This window comes from Protobothrops mucrosquamatus, unplaced genomic scaffold (assembly GCF_001527695.2).
Source record: "Protobothrops mucrosquamatus isolate PMUCROS unplaced genomic scaffold, P.Mucros_1.0 scaffold2142, whole genome shotgun sequence".
NCBI lineage: Eukaryota > Metazoa > Chordata > Lepidosauria > Squamata > Viperidae > Protobothrops > Protobothrops mucrosquamatus.
In genome coordinates, this window is record NW_015388240.1 from 54,055 (window position 1) to 78,943 (window position 24,889).

A 24,889-nucleotide genomic window follows, 5' to 3' on the forward strand; every position below is an offset into this window, starting at 1 on the left:
AAATACATAAATGTGTTGGGAAGTATTTTGAAAACTTTGACAAAGCGAGGGCACAATTATTTTAAATAACATTAGCACAAGGGTTCTAAAGATCAACATACTTTGAAGTTTGTAATTGGGTTTTTTTATATATAAGGAATAAAGCAGGAAACAACCAATAGAAGGAAAAGAAAGAGTCTCACCAGGTTAGGGTTTGTCCATAAATCAAATCTAGCACATTTCTAGCAATGTCAAATTCAGGCCTCTGTTTACTTTGTAACTTCTTCTCCAATATGATCCTGTAAAGAATAGGGAAAAAGCCTAGCTTAAAAATTCAAAAAACTGATTTTTGTGTTGCTATAATTAATATATAAGCCACCATATATTTTTTATTCGAAGTGTCAAACAAGTTATTTCATTTCTGGAATACTTGTCTACTAAATAACAAGATACATTTTTCAGACCCCCCCCCAAAGTTCCCACTTTAGGAGTTGACCCTTTTATGTTGGTATATACCCGGAGTAGCATTATCATAAGGGATTAACAACATAATCCTATTGGACCTTATTCTGAAACAAATCCAACGTACCTAAAATAATTAGAATTATATTTAGGACGACAGGTAGTCCTTGTTTAGCAGCTGTCTGTGGATACATGGTGATGAAAAAGTAACTTTGCAATGTTGGCTACAAGTCTCTGTCACCTGTTCATGGTTACAATCAGCTAATACGCATTATCCTGTGCCTGACCCTTTTTTTTTTTCTACCCCTTCCCTTCACACAGCAGAGATTGCCTAAGCAAGGTCTCTTTTCCACAGCTGCTTTTATAGGCAGTGCAACCCTCCTTAGAAATTGCTAAGGCAGGCATGTCAGACACGGCCTGCGGGCTGGATGTGGCCCGCGCATGCCACGCCCATCCCAGCCCCACAAGGGCAAAATAAGTCCTAATACATCACGATATGGCCCGCGATGCAATTGGGTTTGACACCCGTGTTAAAGGAATGTTAACAAGGGCAGCTCCATGACCTTAATTAATCAGCTTCCAGTTGCTGCCTGAAATTAATCAGAATCTAATCAGTTTCACACTAAAGATTTTTGTTTGCCTCCTTTGCAGCTTATGGCTGGCACTTCAACTATAGTAGTCCTCCCTTAATCACCATTCATTCAGCAATTGTTTGAAGTTATCAGAACACTGAACAAATGATATTTATGCCTCATCTTCAGAATTATGGCTATTGCGGTGCCTCTGCAGTCGTGTGATCAATAGGGCAGAGATGGGAAAGATGGGGGAGTGGGGGATCCGAAGCAGAGGAAGCATGGAAGGGCAGAAGCACAAGATCCTTGTTTAAGAACCACAAGCCAGCTTACTAAAATTGCTGTCACTAAGCAGTGTGGTCACATGATATTTCACTTAATGACCTCATTGCTTGGTGATGGAAATTCCAGTCCCAATTAGAGTCACTAAGCAAAGACTACCAGTAATGCATTCCTTTTGTTACATCTTCCTCCTTTCATGCCCATTTACTCTCTTGTAATTTCTTCCTCTCTAATGAATGTAAATAAAAACATCAATTCTCTTCTTGCTAACTATCCCAATGCCTGGGTGAGCACTCTAAAGGGCAGGGAGGGAGTAAAAAGGCTATAAGATTTGCCCTTTTACCTGGCTTCCTCACGACTCAAATTCTGGAAACCTTCCCTACCATTTGGTCTCACCTGGCAGTTGGGATCATATCCTTCTGATGCTGTAAAGCAAAGGAAAGTCGAAGTAAAATTATAAGCACTATCCCATGATTTTTCATTGTTTTACTTAATGACCGAGTTGCTGGTCCTAATTGTCACCAAACAAGGACTACCTGTATAATATTTGGGTCAAGTTTTTCTTCCCATTGCCCCAGATTGTTGGGGGCAATATGCTGACTCTGTAAACTGGTTAGAGAGGGCTGGTAAAGCACCGTGAAGCGGTATATAAGTCTAAGTGCTGTTGCTATTTCCTTCCCATTGCAATGAAGGGTAACTCTCGCTGTTTTTCTTTAATGCACGAAGATAGCATCCTATGCTCTTTCACAGCTACGTAATCTATATTCTTAATCTTGTTCATAAACATGCATAAACAAAGCGGTACAGGTAGTCTTTGACTTACAATCACTTGTTTAGTCACCATTTGAAGTTACAATGGCACTGAAAAAAGTGGCTGATGACCAGTTTTCGCACTGACGACCATTGGAGCATCCCCATAGTCGCGTGATCAGAATTTGCCTGCTTGACAACTGGCACGTCCGTATGATAGTTGAACTATCCCGAGGTCATGGGATCCCCATTTGCAACCTTCCCAGCTGGCTTCTGATCAGTAAAATTAAGGGGGAAGCCAGATTCGCTTAACGACAGCATGATTCACCTAACTGTGACAAAAAGGTTGCAAAAGGGGCACACAACTCACTTCACAAATGTCTTGCTTAGCAACCAAAACTCTGGCTCAATAGTGACTGTAAATTGAGACTACCTGTGCTGCATATTTCTTTTGATTACCCGTGTATTAAGATTTACAGCAGCGATTCTCAACCTATGGGTCGCGACCCCATTTGGGGTCGATCGACCATTTCACGGGGGTCGCCAAGCAAGGCTGTCCGCCATTTTTTTTGTCCGCCATTTTTCCCCTTTTCCGGCGGGTGCCTTACCTCCCTTGGGCTGGGCCAGCTGGTGGTTGGCCTGCTCTGTCTCTGTCGCTTGCTAGCTACGCCTCGGCCAGCGCAGGGGGCAGAACCACGCATGCGTGGCGCTCCCGGACAGGGAAAGTCCTCGACTTACGACCGGTTGGGTAGTCCTCGACTTACGACCGGTTTAGTCCTTGACTTACGACCAGTTGGGGGTCTTGGCATTAAAAAGGTTGAGAACCACTGATTTACAGTATGTTGTCTACCTTAAGTATGCGCCCCACCACTTGACGAAGTCAGGTGGAGAACATCCGATTGCCTCCATATTATCTCCATTGCAATTATTACCTCCATATCAGCTCTCCAAAGATGACATCCAGGAGAATGAAAATCAAATCTATCACCATCAAACGGTAGAGCTCTTGCCCCACAAAGGTTTCCCAGCACTGTGGAAAGAGAAGCCCCATCTGCATCAGAACAAGCAAGGCAGCTCCTCTCCATTCAGCCTTCCCCGTCATCTTTACGGCAGTCAAACGGACATCGAGTAGCCGGCTAAACCAAACTTAACAAAAACGTAATGCTACAGTTACTCCTGTAGGAAGCTAACAATGCTTAAGGCATTGGATCTCTTTCCGCTTCTGGTCCTTCAGGCTGGAGTCCTGTCATTCTATAAAACTCACAGCTTCTTTGGAGCAGAGACCACCTTTTGAACAGAACAAAGCTTGAAGGGGCAATGGTGTTTCTCGATTCCCACAAAAAGGAGAGAATCACAAGAGATCCCCTTATGCTCTTTGTCTTTGTCATCTTGGCCTGCATTTAGGAGCAAGCTGCTGAGATCATAAGAGAAGGGAACATTAAAAAGTCCTGTGCCAGAAGTTTTGACTCAAAGGGAAGAGACTGAGGAGCCTTTAATACAAATGAAAAGACAGGGAAACGTACTGTAACTTGGAATATACTGCAGCCATATGGGAAGTCTCAGTGGCAACTCTGCACCTTCAGGTATTTATTACTACAGCCTCTTTAACTGCCTCTTAGCTGCAATACTACAGGAGTGCTCAGATATCTCTCCCTGGCATGCAAATATTCACAAGCCTAGTAAAATGTATTTGAACCCCATGATGCAATACTGAATCTATTCCTGCACCAAGAATCCTGTCTCTCTTTCCAGATCTCTCTGCCCATCAGCTTCTCTCTTGTTGGAAACATGCACTCACCAAGCCTATCAGAGCAGAGTCCCTCCCTGCCATGCAGAAAGAGTTTTATAACTCTGGGAAGAAACATCTTGCCTGGGAAAAAGCAGGAGCTCCATTGGGAATACTATACTAGCAAGTCTGGGTTATAGTCTAAAACTCAGGAGTCTTTTTCCCCCTATAAAAATGCACCATAGCTTAGTTTAATAATGCTACAGAACTGGCTGTGTCAAAGGTGGGCATTTGGCAATCTCCAAGTCCCTTTGTTGCTCTTTCCAGTTGCGTGGCAAATTTGGGAAGCCTGATTACCAAACACTAATGAAACACAGAAAATTGTATTCTCAGTTCCCAGATAAGCCTAGCCAAGTTTTAACAAAAGGTGCCCACAAAGAAAAAGTAAACGTCTGCTTCTGCCCACATGGGTGTGTGTGTGTGCCTGCCCATTTCATATCCTCAACCCACTCACCACAGTCTATGCCTCATGAGAAAAGCCACACTTAGTTTGGGTGACCAGTCTTATTCAATGGGAAAAGCTACTCACTGCAGAAACCCTTCATGTTCTAAAGGCCCTTTCTCTCTTCATAACTGGTAGTCACGGGTTGTCATTCTGGTATAGCCCACACTGGATTGACAAAGAGAAAAGCTCTTTTGTTCTACAGCCCCTAACGCCATTTATTCTTGGTTGGCCTAATGTTAGAGGGACAGAGCCACTAACCATTTTGGAACTGTTCCAGGAAGAGTCTTAGTTACTTCAGATCGACACTGACCTGAATCTCTGAAGATGTCACTTTCCAACTCAGCCAATGGTAGGACAGGAGGCCCAAGATGATCATCTTGAGAATTAAATTCCTGGAGGAAAAGAAATAAAAGTATTGCCTAAGAAAAAGTTTGCTTTCAGATCACAGGAATCGTCATCGGGTATCCTCTCATCCTGCTTCTCTTGCCTCCCTCCAGTTGACACCTGGAGCAAGGAAGGCCTCTTTTACCCTGCATTTGCACAAGGAGGTAGAGTGTGGACAGAACAAAAAGAGGGAAGCAGATTAAGCCCCCCTTTTCTGGCTATACAGTAACAACAAAGATACAAATGGCTCTTTTTATTATAAAATTAGAAATTATGTAAACCCTAATTTATCCCACTTCTGCAAGCAGTTTGCCTCTCTTGTCCTATCACATGCTTGTGGACTGCACAAATTATTTTATGGGGAATGGAAAAGGAAGACACTGAGGGATGAACTCTTCCTGTGCAACACTGCTGGTGAAATGGTTTGTAAGTCCCTTTTATACATGGCTAATAATATTGCAACAACGGGATGCAGTTGAGCCCAGTCCACCCTGCATTTGAGCTGTGAGATTTTGCATTACCTGCTAATGGCAACGTACACCCCCAGCACTGGCGATTCCTGTTTCTCCCACGCAGCCAGGAGATTGTAAAAATATGGCATGAGCAAGTTAATGAGAGACACCACCAGAGGCAGGGCCAGGAGCAACAACTCTTTCCCAGCGTGGCTGTTTTTCAAAAGCTCCTCGTGCAGAACCTGGGGAGGAAATCATTCACATGCATTTATATTCCACTTTTTCACTAGGAAATCGAGACAGCATAGAAAGAGTCTTCCCTGGTGCCATTATTCTTTATCTGTATCCCATCTTTATCATTTTTACAAATAACTCAAGGCAGCAAACATATCCAACACACCTTCTTCCTCCTATTTTCCCCACAACAACAACCCTATGAGGTGAGTTGGGCTGAGACAGAGTGATTGGTCCAAGATCACCCAGCTGGCTTTCATGGCTAAGGTTGGACTTGAACTCACAATCTCCTGCTTTCTAGCCCAGTGCATTAACCATTAGACCAAACTAGCTTTCTCACAACCACACTATAAGCAAATTGGGATAGGCTAAGGTGGTTGGCTCAATGTCACCCAATGAGCTCCAGGATTGAGTAGAGATTTGACATACGGTTACCCTAGTTCAGGGGTAGGCAACCTTGGCTCTTTTATGACTTGTGGACTTCAACTCCCAGAATTACGAGTCATAAAAGAGCCAAGGTTGCCTACCCCTGAATGACTACCCACAATGACTGAAGAATTACTGCTTGTTGGAAACAGCCATCTTGGAAAAGGAGCTTTTTTCACTGCAGTTAAGATGGCTGATGGTAGCTCAATGCTCTTGGCCCCAATTATGTTTCTGCTGAAAATAAGAGTTATTTTTTATTCACATGAATGGTTATTTTATAGAAGTCATGTATCATTACTGATAACACAGTGTGTTTGTTCTCTATATTTACAACTCCCATCGGTCAAGCGTGAAATGTTGGCTGAGTGTGATAGGAACAATAAAACAATATGCCTGGACCGTGGTGGCGAACCTATGGCACGCGTGCCACAGGTGGCATGCACAGCCCTCTCTGTGGGCACGTGCGCCATCGCCCCAGTCTTAGGCCTTCAGCTGGGTTTTATAAAACCTTTTCGCTTTAGGCTTCCGCCGCCGTGTGCAAAAAAAAAAGGTTTAATATATCAATCAATTTCAACTTCTCGTGGGAAAAAAAAGATCTCGCAAAGTTGGGATTGATTGATTGAACTTTTTAGTCCCACCCAGTCTGCCGTTATCATGCCCACCCAATTGGCCACGCCCACCCAATTGGCCACACCCACCCAATGGGCACGCCCACCCAGCACCCGATGATACATAAGTGGGTTTTGGGTTGCAGTTTGGGCACTCGGTCTCTAAAAGGTTCGCCATCACTGTGCCTGGAGAATGCAAGGCTGGGAAAGATCACTCTATGTAACAACCTATGCTCTATTACGTCTATTTATTTTCTTCTCTGATGTATAAATTACATTTTTAATCTGTCCAATAATAAGAGCTTTCTGACAATAGATCAACTTTTTTATTATTACTTTTTTCTTCAGTTTAATTGTGTTTTATTTTCAAAGACTGCCGGAATAAGTCCCTGCAGTTTTGTTTTGTTTTGTTTTGTTTTAGCAAGATTTTCTGCTAGGTGCCTATGGCAGTATATAAATGCATGAATCCCAAGACTTACTGCTATTGGTATAAATGTCCTGCGCAGTGGCATCCCCCAGGAAGGATAAAAACAGGCAAGATAGCAGTTGCAGCTATGCAACTGAAGTCTTGCCCCTTTGTACATTGTGTGCTACAACCATCCTCTTGCCTATTTTGACTTCCCTTTCTCAAAGGCTGCCACTCTTGAGCCTTGATTTATTGTATGAGCTCAGAAAATGACCTCATTCTCACGATTCTCTCCCAGGAAGCAGGAGCAGGTATCTGAATAGGGACCCTATTGCTCACATACCTGGTGTACATATTCAGAAAAGTAGTGGATACCAATGGCAGTGCCCGCAACAGTGCTCAGGGATACAGTCCAGGCCACCAGCAAGACTACGAGTTCCTGTAGCTTCTTAGAAAAGCTTAAACAGGATTCCAGCCTCTGCTCAGCCAGACACTCCTGAAAAAAAATGAGAGGAAAAACAGGATATGTATACGCAGAGAGGGAGAAAGAAGGAGAGGGAGGGAGGGAGAGAGAGCTGAGTTCATGATTAAAAGGAATTAAGCATGTGACTCAATAATGAAAGTGTACCAATACAGTTATGTCTTTCACATAAGTACGTTCTCAAAGAAAGAAGTCAGCACTGATTTTTCGTAAAGTAAACCTCTGGAGAGAGACTAGAGCTTCAAAAGTGAACAGTAGGCTTTAAGTGGGAATGTGAGGTAAACAAAAATAGGCAATTACAGGAAAAGACAGGTTTCAGGCGAATTACATTGAAACCTCCAGAGAACACAATGTCTTATCTTGGATGCAATTTACATCTCTCCAGATGCTCAGTACTACAACTCTGAGAACACTTTGCCATCGAGTATGAATAAGCCAGGTTTCCTATTCTGGCCATGTCCTCTCTCCTGTTGCTAAACAGATAAGATGGGAAATTTTTGTCATTGCTGTTGCTGGTATCAACTTTCCATGGAGTAAAATCTACTCTGTGTAGTCAGTGACACATCACTAGCAGTTGCACCCCTTCTCCCTCTCTCTACCTGCCAAGGAAGGGACAGATAATTCCCTGTCAAAGGACTGATTTGACAGCTTGCAGAGACCAAAAGCTGCAAAATTGCTCACTCTGTCTATAGTTTCAGAATTAAAGAAGCACAATACAAGCTGCTGCGTTTTTCTCTTGTCCCCCTGTAAAATGCACTATGCCTATTTATTTCTCGCAGATAGAATTTGTCCTTACTGTAGTATGAACTACAGTTGAGACAGAAAACGTCATAGGTTCAGGACAGTAGGTTTAATTCTTGTTCCCTAAATTGCCCTGTGTCATGAGGGGCAATAAACATTTTAGGCACCATAAGCGATAGTACTATTGTTAGAACGTTTGAGGTAGTTAGCCATAGGGCAGGCATGTCAAACTCGCAACGTCACGTAACGTCGCGCAATGTACCGGGCCGGTTTTGTCATTGCCGGCAATGGGGTGGGCATGGTTTCCACGTGATGCGTCTGGCCTGTGGGCCGGCAGTTTGACACCCCTGCCATAGGGGAAAGAAGAAAATAGCTCAAGCATTCAATTAGAACATAATTTAAAAAATTGTAAGCATTCAGCCGAAGGATATAATAGAAAGTTGGGAATTAGTCTCCTCCTTCTTTGTTTTGCACACTAGGGCTGTAGCAGCAGGCAAGATGGCAGTCTGAATTGACAGCGACTGGCTAACCTACTTGCAGAAAGATTGGTGAAAATGAAGATTTGGATGTATTCAGCATTAAAAGGCTGCAGCATATCTTTCAAACGCACACAAATAAACCTGCGACTTCTCATTTCTATTCTCTGTTTCACTAACATTGGAGATTTTATTTCCCAGTTAATGTAGTTTTTGCATTTTCACAGACTACATAGCTCTATTCAGCACTTACCTTCAAATGTGTGCGAATGTTCTCACTCTGGAGTTGGATTGAGCGTTTCTGAATCATCTTGTAATCCCAGGAACAGAAGACTTTGACTGCCAGATTACTTGATGCACTGCCTACACGGTAACTTTCCCCAAAGGAGTGAGACATACTGTGAGGGGGGGGGAAAGCCATTAAGTATGTACCAGTTAGAGAAGCATCAGTTTTAAACTGTTCTCCAAGGAAGAGGCTTTGTGGTCACTTTGTTAGCTGCCAGCATGGAATTAACAATCTGGTTGAAAGACTGGCAGGGCTGTAGGCAAATTTCACTGTACTTAATAGGTAGGTATGCCTATGTAAGAGTGTAGATAAGCTTAATACTATAAATTTGAGTAAGTTATACCTGAGGCAAGATTGCTAAGAGCACTGGGAAAGATAGAATAGGTGTATATTCCGGAAAACAGGAATAATGTTAAGAGTATTTGATATCAAACCATTTCTCAGAAAAAAAATGGTATTTTGAAAATGATGGCTGTCAAGTTATTTAATTATTTAAATCTGTTTTAAATGATCGTATTAAGAAGTCTGAAATTGTCTTGAAACAATCTACAGTATTTACGTTCAAATAATTTGTGTAAATTCTACAAGAGTTGCAATATAATCCTATGCTGCAGAAATAAGACCTCCCACAAACTCAGTGAGGCTAATTTCTGAGTAACCATTTCTTTTGTTTTCTTAGTGGCAATTCTATAATATATCAGTCTGATTCCTCCAAGATGTCCTACCAAGATCCTTTGCTCTTGGTCCAAATGCCAGGATTCTTGAAATACAAAAGTCTGGGTGAGCAGGAGAGCTTCCTCTCCCTGGTGCTGAGAACCACCAAGAAAAATTAATATTGATAGGTAGGAGGAAACCACTTGGGCTAATAATAAAAATAATGTTTATTTAAATCCTATCTGAAAGAGATGCAAGTACACAGTAAGACCCACAGCCAGGGCTTTTCACAGTAAGACCCACAGCCAGGGCTTTTCAACCAGTGGTACGGGTACCACCTGTGGTACATTGGCACCTGGCAGGTGGTACGCGACCATCCTAGAAAAGTGGTAGCGGGGGAGGGGAATGAGCTGAACCGGTGGCAGCACCGCACAAGCCTGAGCGAGATGGCTGGAGCTGCAGGGTTGTCAGGACTCAGCGGAAGCGCCAGGATCAGTGCTGCTTTCCAGCTGATCGGCGCTTCTTCGGGGCTGTCAGGGCTCAGTGGAAGCGCCAGGATCAGCACCAGGCTCCAGCTGGAGCTCGGCACTGATCCTGGTGCTTCTGCTGAGCCCTGAAGAAGCACCAATCAGTTTGGAAAGCAGCACTGATCCTGGTGCTTCTGCTGAGCCCAGAAGAAGCGCCGATCAGCTGGAATGTTGCAGCATCTCCAGGGTCTTGTGATTTACATTCAGATGCTTGGCAACTGATTCATATTTATGACGGTCACAGCGTCCCAGGGTCATGTGAAGTGACCCAAACCTGCTGCAACCACCCAGCAGACAGGGGGAATAAAAACCAAACACCCCCCCCCGCACCCAATCCTCAACAGAAATGCTCACAATAATGAAAACCTCGGACAGGAGGAAGAGCGCCGCCGGGCACTGTCTTGCTCAGCTGTGGCTTGGGGGGCACTTTTTTCAGTGCCATTGTAACTCTGAACAGTCACTAAGCGAACTGTTGTAAGTTGAGGACTACCTGTACTTTATCAGTTTTTTCCCTTTTTTTTTTTGGTCATCAAGTTTTTGACACCTTGCTAGGTGACTGGTGGTACTCGGATAGTGCCATATCCTAAAAGTGGTACAATGGGTGAAAAGGTTGAAAAACTCTGTCCTATGCAAAGGGAAGAGAGAGAGGCATCTCATCTTACCTGTAGATCAAGAGAAAGCAGGTTCCAAAGAAGGCGCTTCCAGTAACAAAGAGGTAGGCCAGAGGCATATTGTAGGACATCTGGCTACGCATGTGTTGCCTGTAATGGGTGTTATTAGCATCAGGGGCATTAAGTGTGAAATTACTATAGTAGCCGTAATACATTAGTGTGTGACTGAAGTAGCCCTGTGAAGAAAAGAAATTATTGTCAATCCTTTGGAGGGTTATCCTTTCCTGAAGAAGATGGTCCTGGCTGTAACAACACTGAAATATTTCACTCTTTATTAAAATCACAGCCACAGATTATTCATGGAAATGGTCTTACATAGATGACAACATCACACAGAAGTAACCTATACTCCTTGGGCTATTCCAAACACTGTTCTTTTATTTCTGGAACAAGTTCACATTTCCAGAGTATAGACTACAAGTAGAAGCACTGGTAGTGAACGGGCATCTATCAACTGTCCAGACATGTTTCTACAGACTAAACGTCAATAGGTGTGTAGTTTACTGTGACAATAATCTAATCTGTTAGATTGGCAAGCAAAAGTTTGACTCTGGTAAAAGATTATGGACTGAAAGTCAAAGTCAAAATTGACTGACACCAATAGCTTATATTTTTCCCATTCTGTCTCATAGTGCAGGAATCAGGCTTTGTCTGGATTTTTAAACCATCTTTTCAAAGGCTAAGCAAACACTGCTGTGCAACTGAAAAGATTAGAGCACGGGTGTCAAACTTGATCGCGTCACATGATGTATTGTGACGTATTGCAATATTTTTTGCCTTTGTGGAGCCAGGGTGGGTGTGGCCTGCGTGTGACGCATCCAGCCCATGGATCCAGTTTGACACCCCTGGATTAGAGAGAAACACGTCCCTATAAGTATTCAAAACTGCTGGACGATACACTCTATTCATTCTATTAGTAAAGGAAAGCTATTGGATTTCAGGAATACTCACTGATCCAGTCAAGAGATCAAACCCTGTGAAGGCCACACTGTTAGGTATGACAGAAGGGAAAGCAGCCTGCACAACAACTACAAAGACCAGCAGGATCAGGAACATAAAGAGATTGAAGAAGAGCAACGTCCTAAGGAATTGGAAATAGGAGAGGATACTAGAGCCAAAGCGGCCACCGATCTCCTTGAGGGAATAATGCCAGGGCTGGAGAACAGGAATGAGGGACAGCAGATTGTACCAAAAATTCCGGAAGCCCTGCAAGAAAAATAGGATACAGTAGGGTCAACTTCAGATGAAAACATGGCCAGGATGACGATTTTGGAGTAATCACCCAATCCCGTTTATTTGCCACAAAATAACAGTATAGTCCAGTGGTGGCGAACCTATGGCACGGGTGCCAAAGGCGGCACTCGGAGTCCTCTCTGTGGGCACACGTGCCGTTGTCCCAGCCTTGCCTTCCCCCATGACACCCTCCTCACCAGCAGCCCTCCTGGAGAAGGGTCGCCCCTGAGCGTGGCCCACGCGGAACAGTGCAGTCAAGGACATGGCAGCCAGGCAGCGTAGACAAGACTCTGCCCTCATGCCCCATCACGCACAGTTGATGCTGCAGGGCGCGGGCAGAGGGCGTGGCTGCCATGGCGCTGCTGGGTGATCTGTGGCAGGCCTTGGAGGCGATGAGTGGCCCTGCGGGCAGGCGGGGTGGGGGCGGGGCAGGGGATGGAACAGGGGCGGGGCCAGTTTTTGGGCACTCGGTCTCTAAAAGGTTTGCCATCACTGGTATAGTCCAACGTGTGTCAGAAATGTTAAACATGTCACCCCAGCGTTATGAGACTCTCTCAGTCTTATTGTGTCATAAAAGAAATAGGGATTGCAATTACCTACTTGAAGGAGTATTGCAAAAAATTAAACGTTTGAAACAACATTTAGCACAATAGAAATTTGTGGTAACTGGCTCTCTTTTCAAGCCCAGAACACTATTAGCAAAAACATGAAAATATATGGAAAGAGAAGTCTTCCAGGAACTCAGATGGTTGAACTCATGTCAAAGGGAATGCCATACTTCTTTCTCGTCTCCCTCTTGTGCTATAAAAAATTGTTGCTGAAGAGAAAGATTTGCAGCTTCCACTTGGAGCGAAGAAACATCCCGTGCCTCCGAGTAGGAATTATTTCTATTTGCTTGGAAAGTTCTGTTCCTTGGCAAGAGAAGCACAGCAGCCCTCTTTCCTATTTTCCCAAAAGTTCTAGCCTGTTTTGCTGGGCCTGTTTGAACCAAAAGCCACTTTCCCCATCCTGTTCGCCAGAATTTGGCAAACAGCAAACCCCCTGCTTCCTATTCAGTGCAGTACCCTAAAAAGATCCTCCTAAAAATTGCTGATTCCTTCTTGATAAGTATATCAGGAATTGACAAAAAGACCTTCCAGAGTACTTTTCCCAACTCTTTAAATAGTCACAAATTTCACAGAAAGGCTCCAGTGAAAGCTTCCTTTCTCATAGCAGTGTGAGAAAGACACAGGAAGTCCTCTGAGTCTGCTTGTTTCTCACCTGCCACAACAAAAGTTCAAGTGGGGTACAGGGCTTACTATTAGGATGTGGTATTTAATCCAGCTGCAGTAAGACAAGCGACCCGTTGGCTTCAGTTTCCTCAAGGTGCCTGAATGCCCACTTGAATTCTGCCTGTAAGAGAGGCGGGGAGGGAGAGAGGGGGGGGGAGAGAGAAGTGAACTTAAAACATAGCAAAAGTTGTTTTGGGGAGAAAGAGCAGTGAGGTAGATTCTCTCCTCCAAAAGCATCTTATGACCAGTACACTAACCAGGCTTAAAGGCACTAACCTGAGTCTGCGCTTCTCAGCCAAGCTTAGAGGCATCATCTGCAGCATGTGATTCCGTTGATGTACCGGCAGGTTCTGAAGTTCTTTGACCAGCAAACTATACTTGGCTACAGAGGAAGGGCAGAGGTGATCAGAGGTCAGGCAGCCCAACGGCATCTCCAGTGCAGACATTTTGATTATAGCAGTGACGGTGAACCTTTTAGAGATCGAGTGCCCAAACTGCCATTCAAAACCCACTTATGCATCATCGGGTGCCGGGTGGGTGTGGCCCATTGGGTGGGCGTGGCCCATTGGGTGGGCGTGGCTGCAGTGGTAACAGCAGACTGGGTGGGACTAAAAAGTTCAATCAATCAATTCCAACTTTGCAAGATCTTTTTTTTTCCCGCGAGAAGTTGAAATTGACTGATTGATTGAACCTTTTTTTTTTTGTACACAGCGGCCGAGGCCTAAAGCGAAAAGGTTTTATAAAACCCGGCTGAAGGCCTAGGATTGGGCGACGGCGCGAGTGCCCACAGAGAGGGCTCTGAGTGCCGCCTCTGGCACCCGTGCCATAGGTTCGCCACCACTGGATTATAGAAAGGAAAAAGGTTGCTTTCCTTCCTCCACTTTTGATTGGGATCACCTTTTTTTTTTTTTTTTAAGGTATAGGAAAGTGAAAAAAGAAACAGGACTTTCTGTATTAAAAGCAAACATATTGTGGCCTTTCATGGCAAAACCTGACCAAGAAAAGAACCCCTGACAAAAGTCGTCTTCACGGGTTAAATAAGGGAGCGAGAGTACTCCCAGGTCTTCTGGAAGCATCTTCCGTCTCTTTGAGTGAGGAATATTATGATGGCCTCCCCCAAATCAAGTTTGACTCTTCAGGACTTCCTGGATACATTCCCAGTTTCCTTCTCCCAAAATACTTCCTAACTTCTTTTTCTAGCATTTGCCCATCTATGTCCCAATGAGGTCACACCCTGCTTGGGTTTGCAAAATCAGTCAAAGATGACTAGCTGCTCCACCGAGCAGGACATGTTGTAACACTTTGTCACTATATTGTGAGAAGCACTGAGCAATTATAACACCTGGATGGTTGGATCACATATTGAGAATGATCAAGGTGATGTCTCTGTGATTCTCGTAATAGCTGCACGATAAGTTAACTTCTATTTTTCTTGCACGACTTTTCTGTTTAGCAGGCATCTTCCTACTCTTTTTAGTCAACTTACAGTCTTCTTCTCTGTAACTGGAATCCAACTCTAGAGATAGCTGTCGAAAACTAGGCCGTGCAGAACGGGATACTTCCTGGAGAGGAGAACGGTGGCTCCGACGACGGCGTCTGGCAGTGCAGTTGTAATACTGGGACAGGATGGCTCCTCTGCTGTGCCCTGCAAACAAAAGGGAAGACCATCACCATGGAGGGGAGAAAAAGATTGTCCTCTATGCTAATTCCCACATTTCACATGCCCTATCCTGAAATTCTTCTTCAAAAGAAGTAGGGTGGGGCTACAGGGGAGGATCACAACTCACCAATAGTCCGGCTGGGCATTTTGGCAAGGATGCGCAATGTGGTGGAGGAGAAGTCAGGGTGCTCTACTAGCTGTACACCTGGGTTCCAAGCTCCAGTCCGATCAGAGGGAGGAACCAGATTTTCTGGAGAAAAAGAAAAGCCCCAGATGCAACCTCTGCATTGCCAAGTTGCTATGAATTGTCCTGTCAAAGCTGGAATCTCCAACATCTTCCCTTCTTCTTCCTTTGGTGCCCATTCCCCAAATGAGCATATTTTTCCTGAGCATTTTACAACTTAGACCAGGGGTAGGCAACCTTGGCTCTTTTATGACTCGTGGACTTCAACTCCCAGAATTCCTGAGCCAGCCATGCTGGCTCAGGAATTCTGGGAGTTGAAGTCCACGAGTCATAAAAGAGCCAAGGTTGCCTACCCCTGACTTAGACATTCATTCTAAATTTATTTTACTGTTTCCTACAGCAAATATTTATAACATGACAGATTACCAGGTGGACTAAGTCGTTCCCTTTTGTTTACAGGACAGAGATCCTTGTGCCAATACAGTTGTGTATAGGCAGTTGTGTTTGAGAAAAAACAAAAGACTCCAAATCCAAGGTTCACAAATAACAATGAAATGCTCAAAATCAGCTCTATTAGCAACTGTAGGTAAAATTCTTAGCAAGCACTCAGACTCATATACCACATCATAGAGCTTTACAGCTTCTCTGGGCAGTTTTCAATGTCAGCATTATTGTTCCCAACAATCTGAGTCTCATTTTACCAACCTCAGAAGGACGGAAGGCAAAATCAACCTTGAGCCCCGTCAGGATCAAACTCCTGCCTGTGGGCAGAGTTAGCCTGCAATAGTGCACTTTAACCACTTCCCCACTACTGCTCAAAATACAAACACAGCATGAAAAAAAGTCTAGTGCAGAGCCTCTCAGTCTCATCAACACTTTAAACAAATCAACAGAAATGAGTTGTTTTTTGAAGGGGAGGAAAGTAATATTCTAACCTTTTGATTGAGAGGAGAATAATATCCTAACATTCACTGTCCTAATGGACATATGAATCATTTACGTTCTGTTTCAGGTGTTCAAATGCAGCTGCCCCATGAAATGAACCACTGAAATGCAGACAGAGGTTTCTCAGGCTTCTTCCACATAGTCTGCTGACCGTGGCAGGAAGATGCCTTGGTGATTTCAGGAAGACATGGACAAAAAATGCGGTCTTTTCCATATTACAATTTCAAACTATAATCTAACGAATAGTTTTCTTCCCAAGTATAAATCTAAATCCCGAATATTAAATCAGTTAATATCTCTTAGAAGCCTTTTTAACCCATTAAGTGAAATTTTAAGTCCCATTTTTAAATCTGACTCTGGCTTTCTTTTTGTGCCAAGCGGGTTTCCATAACAGCGCTTCTATATCATCAAATAAGTGGAAATGATTTAAAATGAGGAGTTATTAGGATAAGAAATAGAATTTATATGTGAAATAGAGTAAGAATATTTTTTTGGAATAATATGTCTATTTTAGAGATGATAATCACTCTGTAATGGAATAAGAACAAGGAAATGGATTGTGATAATGGAAGATATGGTATTAGTAAATGAGGAGTTATTAGGATAAGAAATAGAACATTAACAATGTAATTTTTGGAACAATATGACTATTTTAGATATCATAATTATTATGTTATGAAATGAGGGAAATTAGGGATACCCGAAGTGTAAACAACATGTTTATTCAAGGCTAAATTGAAATATGGTAATTGGAATTAAGTAAAGCTTAAAAACAGGACTTGGATTGATATTAGTAAAAAAAAAATTTTTTTTTGATAATTGTATTGATTGATTGAACTCTATTTAGAAATGTATTAATTTGAATATGTCATATTAATTGTGGGAAATAGAGAGGGAACTTTTAAGGAGTTAGCCTGAATTATACACGTATGACTTTGTTTTTGGATAATTGATTACCCCATCACCATGTTGTTTCCTAAGCACTTTGATGTAAAAATTGAAAAATTAATAAAACTTGTTTTTAAAAAAATGCGGTCTTTAGCCAGGGGAACAGATTGCCTCCAGAAGTGGTGGGTCACTGGAGGTTTTTAAGAAGAGATTGGACAGCCATTTATCTGGAATGGCACCGGGTCTCCTGCTTGAGCAAGGGATTGAACTCAGGACCTCCAAGGTCCCTTCCAACTCTGTTATTCTATATTCTGTCTTCAGTTCATTCCTGATCCACCAGGAAGACAACCTATGTTTACCTTTCCTCTTCCATTTTTCAAGAGGCGTTTGCAACTTTCTGACACACCGTCAGATGACCTGCAGCACATTGCACTGAGGAAACTTAAAGAGCTGGCAGTTGCTCTGATTGGCCACTTGAGCCTGCTGCAGACATGCCCCTTCTACAATTCTCTGCCCATTGTTTTTTTCAGGGCTATCTGCCTTTGGCAGTAGGAGGATCAGGGCTCTCCCCCTGTGCCAAAGAGCCAGGCTCTCTCCCTTCTTTTGCCTATCAGCCCGATCTAGCAGCAGGTCCCCAAGCCAGCAACACTGGTAGTATGACACCAACTCTTTAGCCACCAATTCTCCCATCCCAGGAAGGAACTCTGTGGCACTGGAAAACGGTTAGGGTGAAGGTGGGATAAAAGTTACTCTTTAGCCACCCCACAGTTAGAATTCAACTCCTCACAGAGCAGGCACAGCAGTTCCTGACAGCAATAGCACTTAGACTTAGATACCTCTTCATAGTGCTTTACAGCCCTCGCTAAGTGGTTTACAGAATCAGTATGTTGCCCCCAACAATCTGGGTCCTTATTTTATCCACCTTGGAAGGATGGAAGGCTGAGTCAACTTTGAGCCAGCCAGGATCGAACTCTTCGTGGTGAGCAGAGTTTGCTTGCAATACTGCATCCTAACCACTGCGCTACCATGGCTGATCCATGGGGCCGGCTGGGTAGATGTGCTTGTGCACCAGGTCAAGCAATCCAACATAAGGCTGCTTCCATGTGGCACCATGGTAAAAGAAGGGGCAGGTCTCGTCTCTTGCTCCAGCTTCTTTTCCCAGGAGTGACATGGGAAGTAGAGCAGACCAAAGAGGCAGAGAATGGCTCCTTTGGGGCAACAGGTAGACCTCATTTAGCTACCACAGTTGGGACTAGTAACTCAAGCATTCAGCAAAGTGGTTGCTAAATGAAACCGCGCTTATGATCTTACTTCAGCTTTTCTTTGCTTTTCAGACTTACAAAAGTCATAAACGCAAGCTTTGGTTGCCAAGTTACTTTCTCATCACCCTTGGTCACTAAATGAGGCAGTTACTAAACAAGGACTATCTATAATTCTGTCTCTTCCAGCAAAGATTCATTCTGTGGCAGAAGATCAAAGATACAATTTTGTGCCATTGTATGCCAACCTCTTCCACTGGCAAATGATCCTTTAATGCTACCATGCAAAACTATTCTTGCTGAGCCACTGGATCCTAAAGGTCAGAAAAAGAAGATAACAAAGTTTTCTGTGTTGGCTGAGTTCTTCCTAGATGGTGGGATCCCCCTGTAGCCCTGGTACTTACTCACTCATAGATCCCAATCTTGGTTAGTTTTCTGGTTCTGATCTGGCCTACCACTGTCTATAGGCTCACCTCTATCTCCAATGCCCTTTCAATTATCTTATCTAGTATCATGTTAATCTTGCGAAAGAGGTTGTTAATATTACTACAACTGCCACCAGTACCATTTTTATAAACAGAACTAGAGCTACATAATTCTGTTATTACATTGCGGGAAAATGCTAGGAAGAAAAAAAATAGAAGTAAGTATAGCAACAGGTATTGGAGGACTTGGGAACATGGCATTTCATCCAGCAGGAGCACAAATTTAAAAAAAAGGTAAATCTTCTGCTATGTAGGCAATGAAATCTTGGGCTTTTTCTGAAATCTGTTGTATGTCCTTACAAAGCTCATAAGGATGAGCTACTTGTTTCCACAGCATCTAGAAACCCATTAGATTAATGGAGAATCAGCTAATAGTATTTTTGCTGTACATCTTAAAAGAATTGGAAGACTGAACTCACCCACTTTTGAAAGCAGACATGGTTTGGCCCAAGATGCTTCAAATTAAAATCCATGCTGGCTATAAATGTATTGGGGAGCTTTCACTGCTTCTGAAGCCAATCTCCCATACAGGGTGGTTATGAGCATAAAATGAGATCATGCATTTATTTTTCACCCTACTTTTTACTGGGAACAGGCTTGTTAAATGTAGTTAATAAGCCAAGGGTTTTTGTTTAGCTATAGGTGTTAGTTGTACAGAGATACAATGATTGAAAAGAAAGAAAATGCTTTCTAGAAAACATCTCTTCATCCATATTTTGTTAAGTTAAAAGCTGCGAGTAACATCAGGTTTTCGCATTGTTGTGTGAAGAAAATCAGGAAATACCACTTAAAAGTTACGTATCTTTCTCCTTCACCCCAGCTATTTATCTACAAATTGAATACCCCTGATAATCATCAGGAAGTCTCTGTGCTATATAGATGTGGCTTGTCTCACCTTTGCTCCTGTTAGTCAGATCTTGCATCTCCATCAACTCTTGTTCAGCCAAACTGCTCTGCTCCTTAATTAGCTGGTGGAAGGAATCATGCACGGCCCCTTCATCATATGGACTTGGGTCTTGGCTGTGGGGAACAGAGAACCGGTCTGCTCAACTGTTTAATTAACAGGATCCCTAAAACAACAGCCTCTAACATCTCACCAACTTCACATGGGACATACTAGAACATTACAGTTCTTTATAGCAAACCATGGCAGAGTCTAAGTCTAAGACACAGGCAGAATGCGTAAGAGGAATGGAAAATAACCAACCAGGTGATCAAATTTGGTTTACAAAGACTTCCCCTCAGGGCCTTCAGAGCCTTATGTAAGCATCTACTAATGGAAACCCAGGAGATCTGCATAATGAGAGTGAAACTAAAGCCTTATAGTTTAAACAATAAACTACAAACGAATAACAAAGTCTTGATTATTACATCTTGGAAAGTAGTTTTATAACATAGAGATTCATTTCAGCATCATATATTTTAGCGCTCTAATAATTGCATTTTATTGTTCTATTTTTCCCCAATTTAATTAAAATGTTAACATATTTCCATCCAAATTCTGTAAATCTTTACTACATAGCTATATACATTTCTAGTATGTTCTGTTCTAAGTCTGGGGAAATGATGATTACCTACCAATCTAATATTGAAGTAGAATGAATCAATCCCTGTCTCTTCCAGAATTTGTAATATATAAATACTGTACTTTTGATCTCTGTGGCTAAAAATTCTATTACTGGTAATAGTAATTTGTGGATCTTAGTACCTGTGGTTCAATAATGGACAAAACATGTTTCATACATTTTAAGGTCAGATCTAAGGCAGCGATATTCAAAACATTTAGAAGCTATGACTAATATTTTCCTAAAACTGTAGACTATTCTGAGAATAATTGAAATCATGGTAGGGCAATTTATGCACTACCCACTTATTCCCAAGGATCTACATTGGAGATTATAAATAGTTCCGATAGTAGAGTTGAACTTTGGGGTCCTTAGCGCTCTCTGAGCTTGGAGAATTTCTTGCAAACATTTCATTTCCAAACTAGGTAACATCATTAGTGCATATAAATAGTCCATTAACTTTTTTCCCCCAATGTTGATAATGATTTGTATTTGTTACTGGAAACTCCTCTCTCCAATTTTCATAAACAGGCAACAGAACTCCCGCACACCAACATTCTTTCCCATGCTTTATGCTAACAAGAATTCTACTTTTAATATTATTCAATATAAAAAAAGAAAAGCCTCATTTTCAGGCTTTTTAAAAGGAGTTTGCTTTAAAATCAATACCTGCTAATTTTCAGCTTTGTACCTACTTTGGAAGTACTCTAACCGTCTAATGACATGCTTTCCGTTTCTAAGGCAGGAATGAATAAAGTTGTTATATACTTTTTTTTAAAAAAAATTGCTTATTTAAAAAAGAACCACACTCACCTGGCAGGATCTCCGTTCTCAAGGTCGTGAAAGGTGAAAGTCACTGTGTGGGACATTTTGATAAATAACTCCACAAGTAATTTGCTGGCCTTTGCACTTTTCAGTTCCACCACATTTCCCAATGCAGGTTACGGGAAGAATCAATGTCACACGAAGCTGGTTCCATTGAGGCAATTCAGGCTCCACATCTTCTAACAAATTCTTTAGACTGTGGTCTAATATCTGATGTCTTCTTATTCCCTCTCAAGATCAGAGAACAGCAGGACACAACATTCAAGCCTATATATGCCATAAAGAGCACAACTTGAGACACACGGAACTGTACTGGGCTTTCCCGCCTCCTCCTACTACAAGATTTAGAAAGTGTGTATCGCAAGAGCAGCCTGGTCCGCTGTGAGCAAATCACACAAAAAGGAAGGAAAACAAGGTCCAAACAAAGGCTGTAATTCAGTCTGTATGCCTGCGTGTCAGACAATGCAAATACAGCTGCTGGTGCTCACACTACTACGTACTTCTCTGACTTTCAGTAGAAAAGCCAATCATTTCTGCAAGGAAAGCAGAAGCTCCCTTGCGCTTACCTGCAGGTGCATCTCTTGCTTCCACTACCAGGAGACTTAACATAAAGTTTCTCTTGACCGTCTCCAATCCTTGTCAAGCAGCCCAGCTGTCACTAGGGAGATAAGGAACTCTGCATTTCAATACTCCAGGATGGGCTAGGCTTCCAAGGGCTAGTAAAACCCAGTTCCTGCATTCCTGAGAGGAGAGTGTGAGTGAACACCAGCAAATGAAGCAACCAAGCTTCCTGCCTGACAGGAAGTTTGTTTCTACCACTGACTGTGCAGGTTCAGGGGACTAAAACTCTCAATAGAGGATGAGAAGAATGAAGAAAGGAAGTGAGGTTGTTGCCTATGAAAGATAAAAACGGAGCATCCTGTCAGGGTTCAACAGCAGGAAACTGCCTGGCTCATTCCCTGCCGCTCAGCTCAGCAAGAGTTGCAACATGCTTTTACTGTGTTCAGAAAGATATTTTGTTTTTGTACAAGACGATAGTACTTTGCTATACTGATAGCGAAGAACTTTATGTCATCTTTGCTTTTTGAAATTATAAATATGTGGTTTAAATATAAGGTCATTACGTGCTCCACTTCTGGGGAAGTGATTAAGTAATTATCTTGACCAGGACAGTTCTTGACTGGGGAATAAAACCCACTTCTGCTTCTCAGTCTGAACTCTCTCACATTATCTATCATTCCCATTAAGTAAGGTCCCACATTCTGGCTGTCTGCAGATCTTAGGACAGTGGTGGCGAACCTATGGCACGGGTGCCAGAGGCGGCACTCAGAGCCCTCTCTGTGGGCACGCCCGCCGTCGCCCCAGTCCTAGGCCTTCAGCTGGGTTTTATAAAACCTTTTCGCTTTAGGCCTCCGCCGCCGTGTGCACAAAAAAAAAAAGGTTCAGTCACTCAATTTCAACTTCTCGCGGGGAAAAAAAAGATCTTGCAAAGTTGAAATTGATTGATTGAACTTTTTAGTCCCACCCAATCTGCCGTTACCACCGCAGCCATGCTCACCCAATTGGCCACGCCCACCCAATGGGCCACACCCACCCAATGGGCCACACCCACCCGGTTTTGGGTTGCAGTTTGGGCACTCGGTCTCTAAAAGGTTCGCCATCACTGTCTTAGGACCTTGTCATGAAGGGTGGGACAAAATGAAACTTCATCAAAATGGCAAGAAAAAGACAAGAGCAAACCAGTCTTGACGTGTTTTAATTTAAAAAAAAAAAGTGATTTTAAGTGGAGCTTGCAACAAGACCTCGCACATTTTTATCTTCTGATACAGGGACAAGGATGGTCCACCCCAGAGGTTGAATATGAACTATCAGACATCTTTGTTCCAGCCTGATAAAGACAGAATCCAAACTTCTGCAGGAACTCAAGAGTGGTCTGAAACACAAATCCTCAAGCCTTGTTATGTATTCGCACGTCCCCTGTTGCAAAAATTGGAAGTCAGCTCCAGCTTAGTCACAGCTTCGGGGCAAAGATTGTTGTGAAGTAGCAGCTTTCAGTGCTTTGTAGAGCCTTAATCTTTTCCTGATTCCAAAACACACAAGGGGTAAACAAAGCTAGAGAGAGTCATGGCTTTGGGGAACTATGGGTGTGGCAATAAAAGTCACAGCAAATTTAGCTTGCCTAACAGCTGCTGTTTTAAGTTTTTCAGAAAATCCTGAAGCCTGAACTACTACTTCCTGATAGTCCAAACTTTAACATACTGGGCCTCAGCTATGCAAGCTGTTATCCTTGGTGAACAGATGAGGCAGCAGCAAAGCTCTGGAACTTTACTTCTTTCCTGGGGTTGATGGCTCTCCCAGTCCTCTTGTATGAAGGAAAGCACCCAATACAGAATGAGCCAAACAGGATTTCCCCAGTACTGGCTGGGGAATTCTGGGAGTTTGAAGTCCACGTCTTAAAGTTGCCAAGGTTGAACACTGCTGCTCTATATGGAATGTCTTTTCACATCCAGCAGATGGCAGGGAGAACATCGCTGCTCATCTCTCGGAGCAAAAAAGCATCCCTTTCTTAACAAAATAACAAAGTTGAAAGGGACCTTGGAGGTCATCTAGTCCAACCCCCTGCTCAGGTAGGAAACCCTATACCAGTGGTTCTCAACCTTTTTAATGCCGTGACCCCAACCGGTCGTAAGTCGAGGACTAAACCTGTCATAAGTCGAGGACTAAACAGGTCGTAAGTCGAGGACTAAACAGGTCGTAAGTCGAGGACTACCCAACCGGTCGTAAGTCGAGGACTTTCCCTGCCCGGGAGCGCTGCGCATCTGTGGTTCCGCCCCCTGCGCCGGCCGAGGCATAGCTGGCAAGCGGCAGAGACTGAGCAGGCCGACCACCAGCTGGCCCAGCCCAAGGCAAGTAAGGCACCCACCAGAAAAGGGGGAAAAATGGCTGACAAAAAAAATGGCGGACAGCCTTGCTTGGCGACCCCCATGAAATGGTCGATCGACCTCATATGGGGTCCCGACCCACAGGTTGAGAACCACTGCTCTATACCATTTCAGACAAATGGTTGTCAAATCTCTTCTTAAAAACTTCCAACAACTTCTGGAGGCAAGTTGTTCCACTGAATAATTGTTCTGTCAGGAAATTTCTCCTAAGTTCTAGGTTGCTTAGTTTTCATCCATTGCTTCTTGCCCTGCCTCCAGATGCTTTGGAGAATAGGTTGACCCCCTCTTCTTTGTAGCAACCCATTAGATATTGGACCAGTTTTCATGGAGAAGGAAAACAATTGCCCCCTAACTTGTTCTGACAGGAAGAAGGACTTGGCGAGAATGAATTGTCTCTCCACAAATTTTTATTTGTCAGGATGTTTGGGGAACAGAAAGACTAGCGGACCAGATGAGACAGGTATATTCCTGTTCAAACCATTAATCATGTTCCTCTTCTTTATTTTCCTAGGTATCACCTGGTTTATTCTATTATAACCTGCTTGGGGTTTTTTGAGCAAACCTCTTGGTCAATGTTTCTCAACCTTAGCAACTTTACGATGAGTGGATTTCAACTCCCAGATTTCCCCAGCCACCTCGCTGGGTAGGGAATTGTGGGAGTTTGAGCCCATACTGGGTTGGTGGTTTCACTTAACCAAAGATTCAGCAGGCTCTGGTACCGGTTTTTCTGCAATTTCCCATGACACTGCCTTTATCTTGTTCCCAACCCATGAGTGAGACAGTCTTAAGTCACCTTTAACTGTACTTGGTTAAATTGGTACTTTCCTGCTTATTATGACATTGCCAGGGGCAACCTGTATAGTTTTCCATTGACTCAAGGCTGTCCAGGAGCAATTCAACTCAACAGTAGCAGCAAAAGAGAAAATCTCTCTTTTTTTAATCAGGTGCACCTCCTTCAATGATGCCACCCACCGTTTTTAATTCAAAGTCTTTTATGCAAATACAGTTGC

General features: G+C 43.1%; 1 protein-coding gene across 1 annotated transcript in view; it reads right to left on the minus strand.

The window, feature by feature from the left end:
• The window catches only part of TMC6 (transmembrane channel like 6), a 30,440-nt gene extending 9,448 nt beyond the window's left edge, over window positions 1–20,992 (minus strand). Inside the window, exons 1-14 of the mRNA XM_015824163.2 lie at window positions 20,926–20,992; window positions 19,443–19,567; window positions 14,914–15,036; window positions 14,613–14,771; window positions 13,403–13,508; window positions 13,154–13,247; window positions 11,574–11,828; window positions 10,614–10,798; window positions 8,738–8,882; window positions 7,130–7,282; window positions 5,182–5,354; window positions 4,587–4,668; window positions 2,978–3,075; window positions 183–278 (exon numbers count right to left, since the gene is read on the minus strand). Coding sequence (XP_015679649.2) covers window positions 183–278; window positions 2,978–3,075; window positions 4,587–4,668; window positions 5,182–5,354; window positions 7,130–7,282; window positions 8,738–8,882; window positions 10,614–10,798; window positions 11,574–11,828; window positions 13,154–13,247; window positions 13,403–13,508; window positions 14,613–14,771; window positions 14,914–15,036; window positions 19,443–19,567; window positions 20,926–20,981 — 1,850 coding nt within the window. The 5' untranslated portion in view covers window positions 20,982–20,992. The remainder of the gene's footprint in view (window positions 1–182; window positions 279–2,977; window positions 3,076–4,586; window positions 4,669–5,181; window positions 5,355–7,129; window positions 7,283–8,737; window positions 8,883–10,613; window positions 10,799–11,573; window positions 11,829–13,153; window positions 13,248–13,402; window positions 13,509–14,612; window positions 14,772–14,913; window positions 15,037–19,442; window positions 19,568–20,925) is intronic.
• Window positions 20,993–24,889: the final 3,897 nt, after the last annotated feature.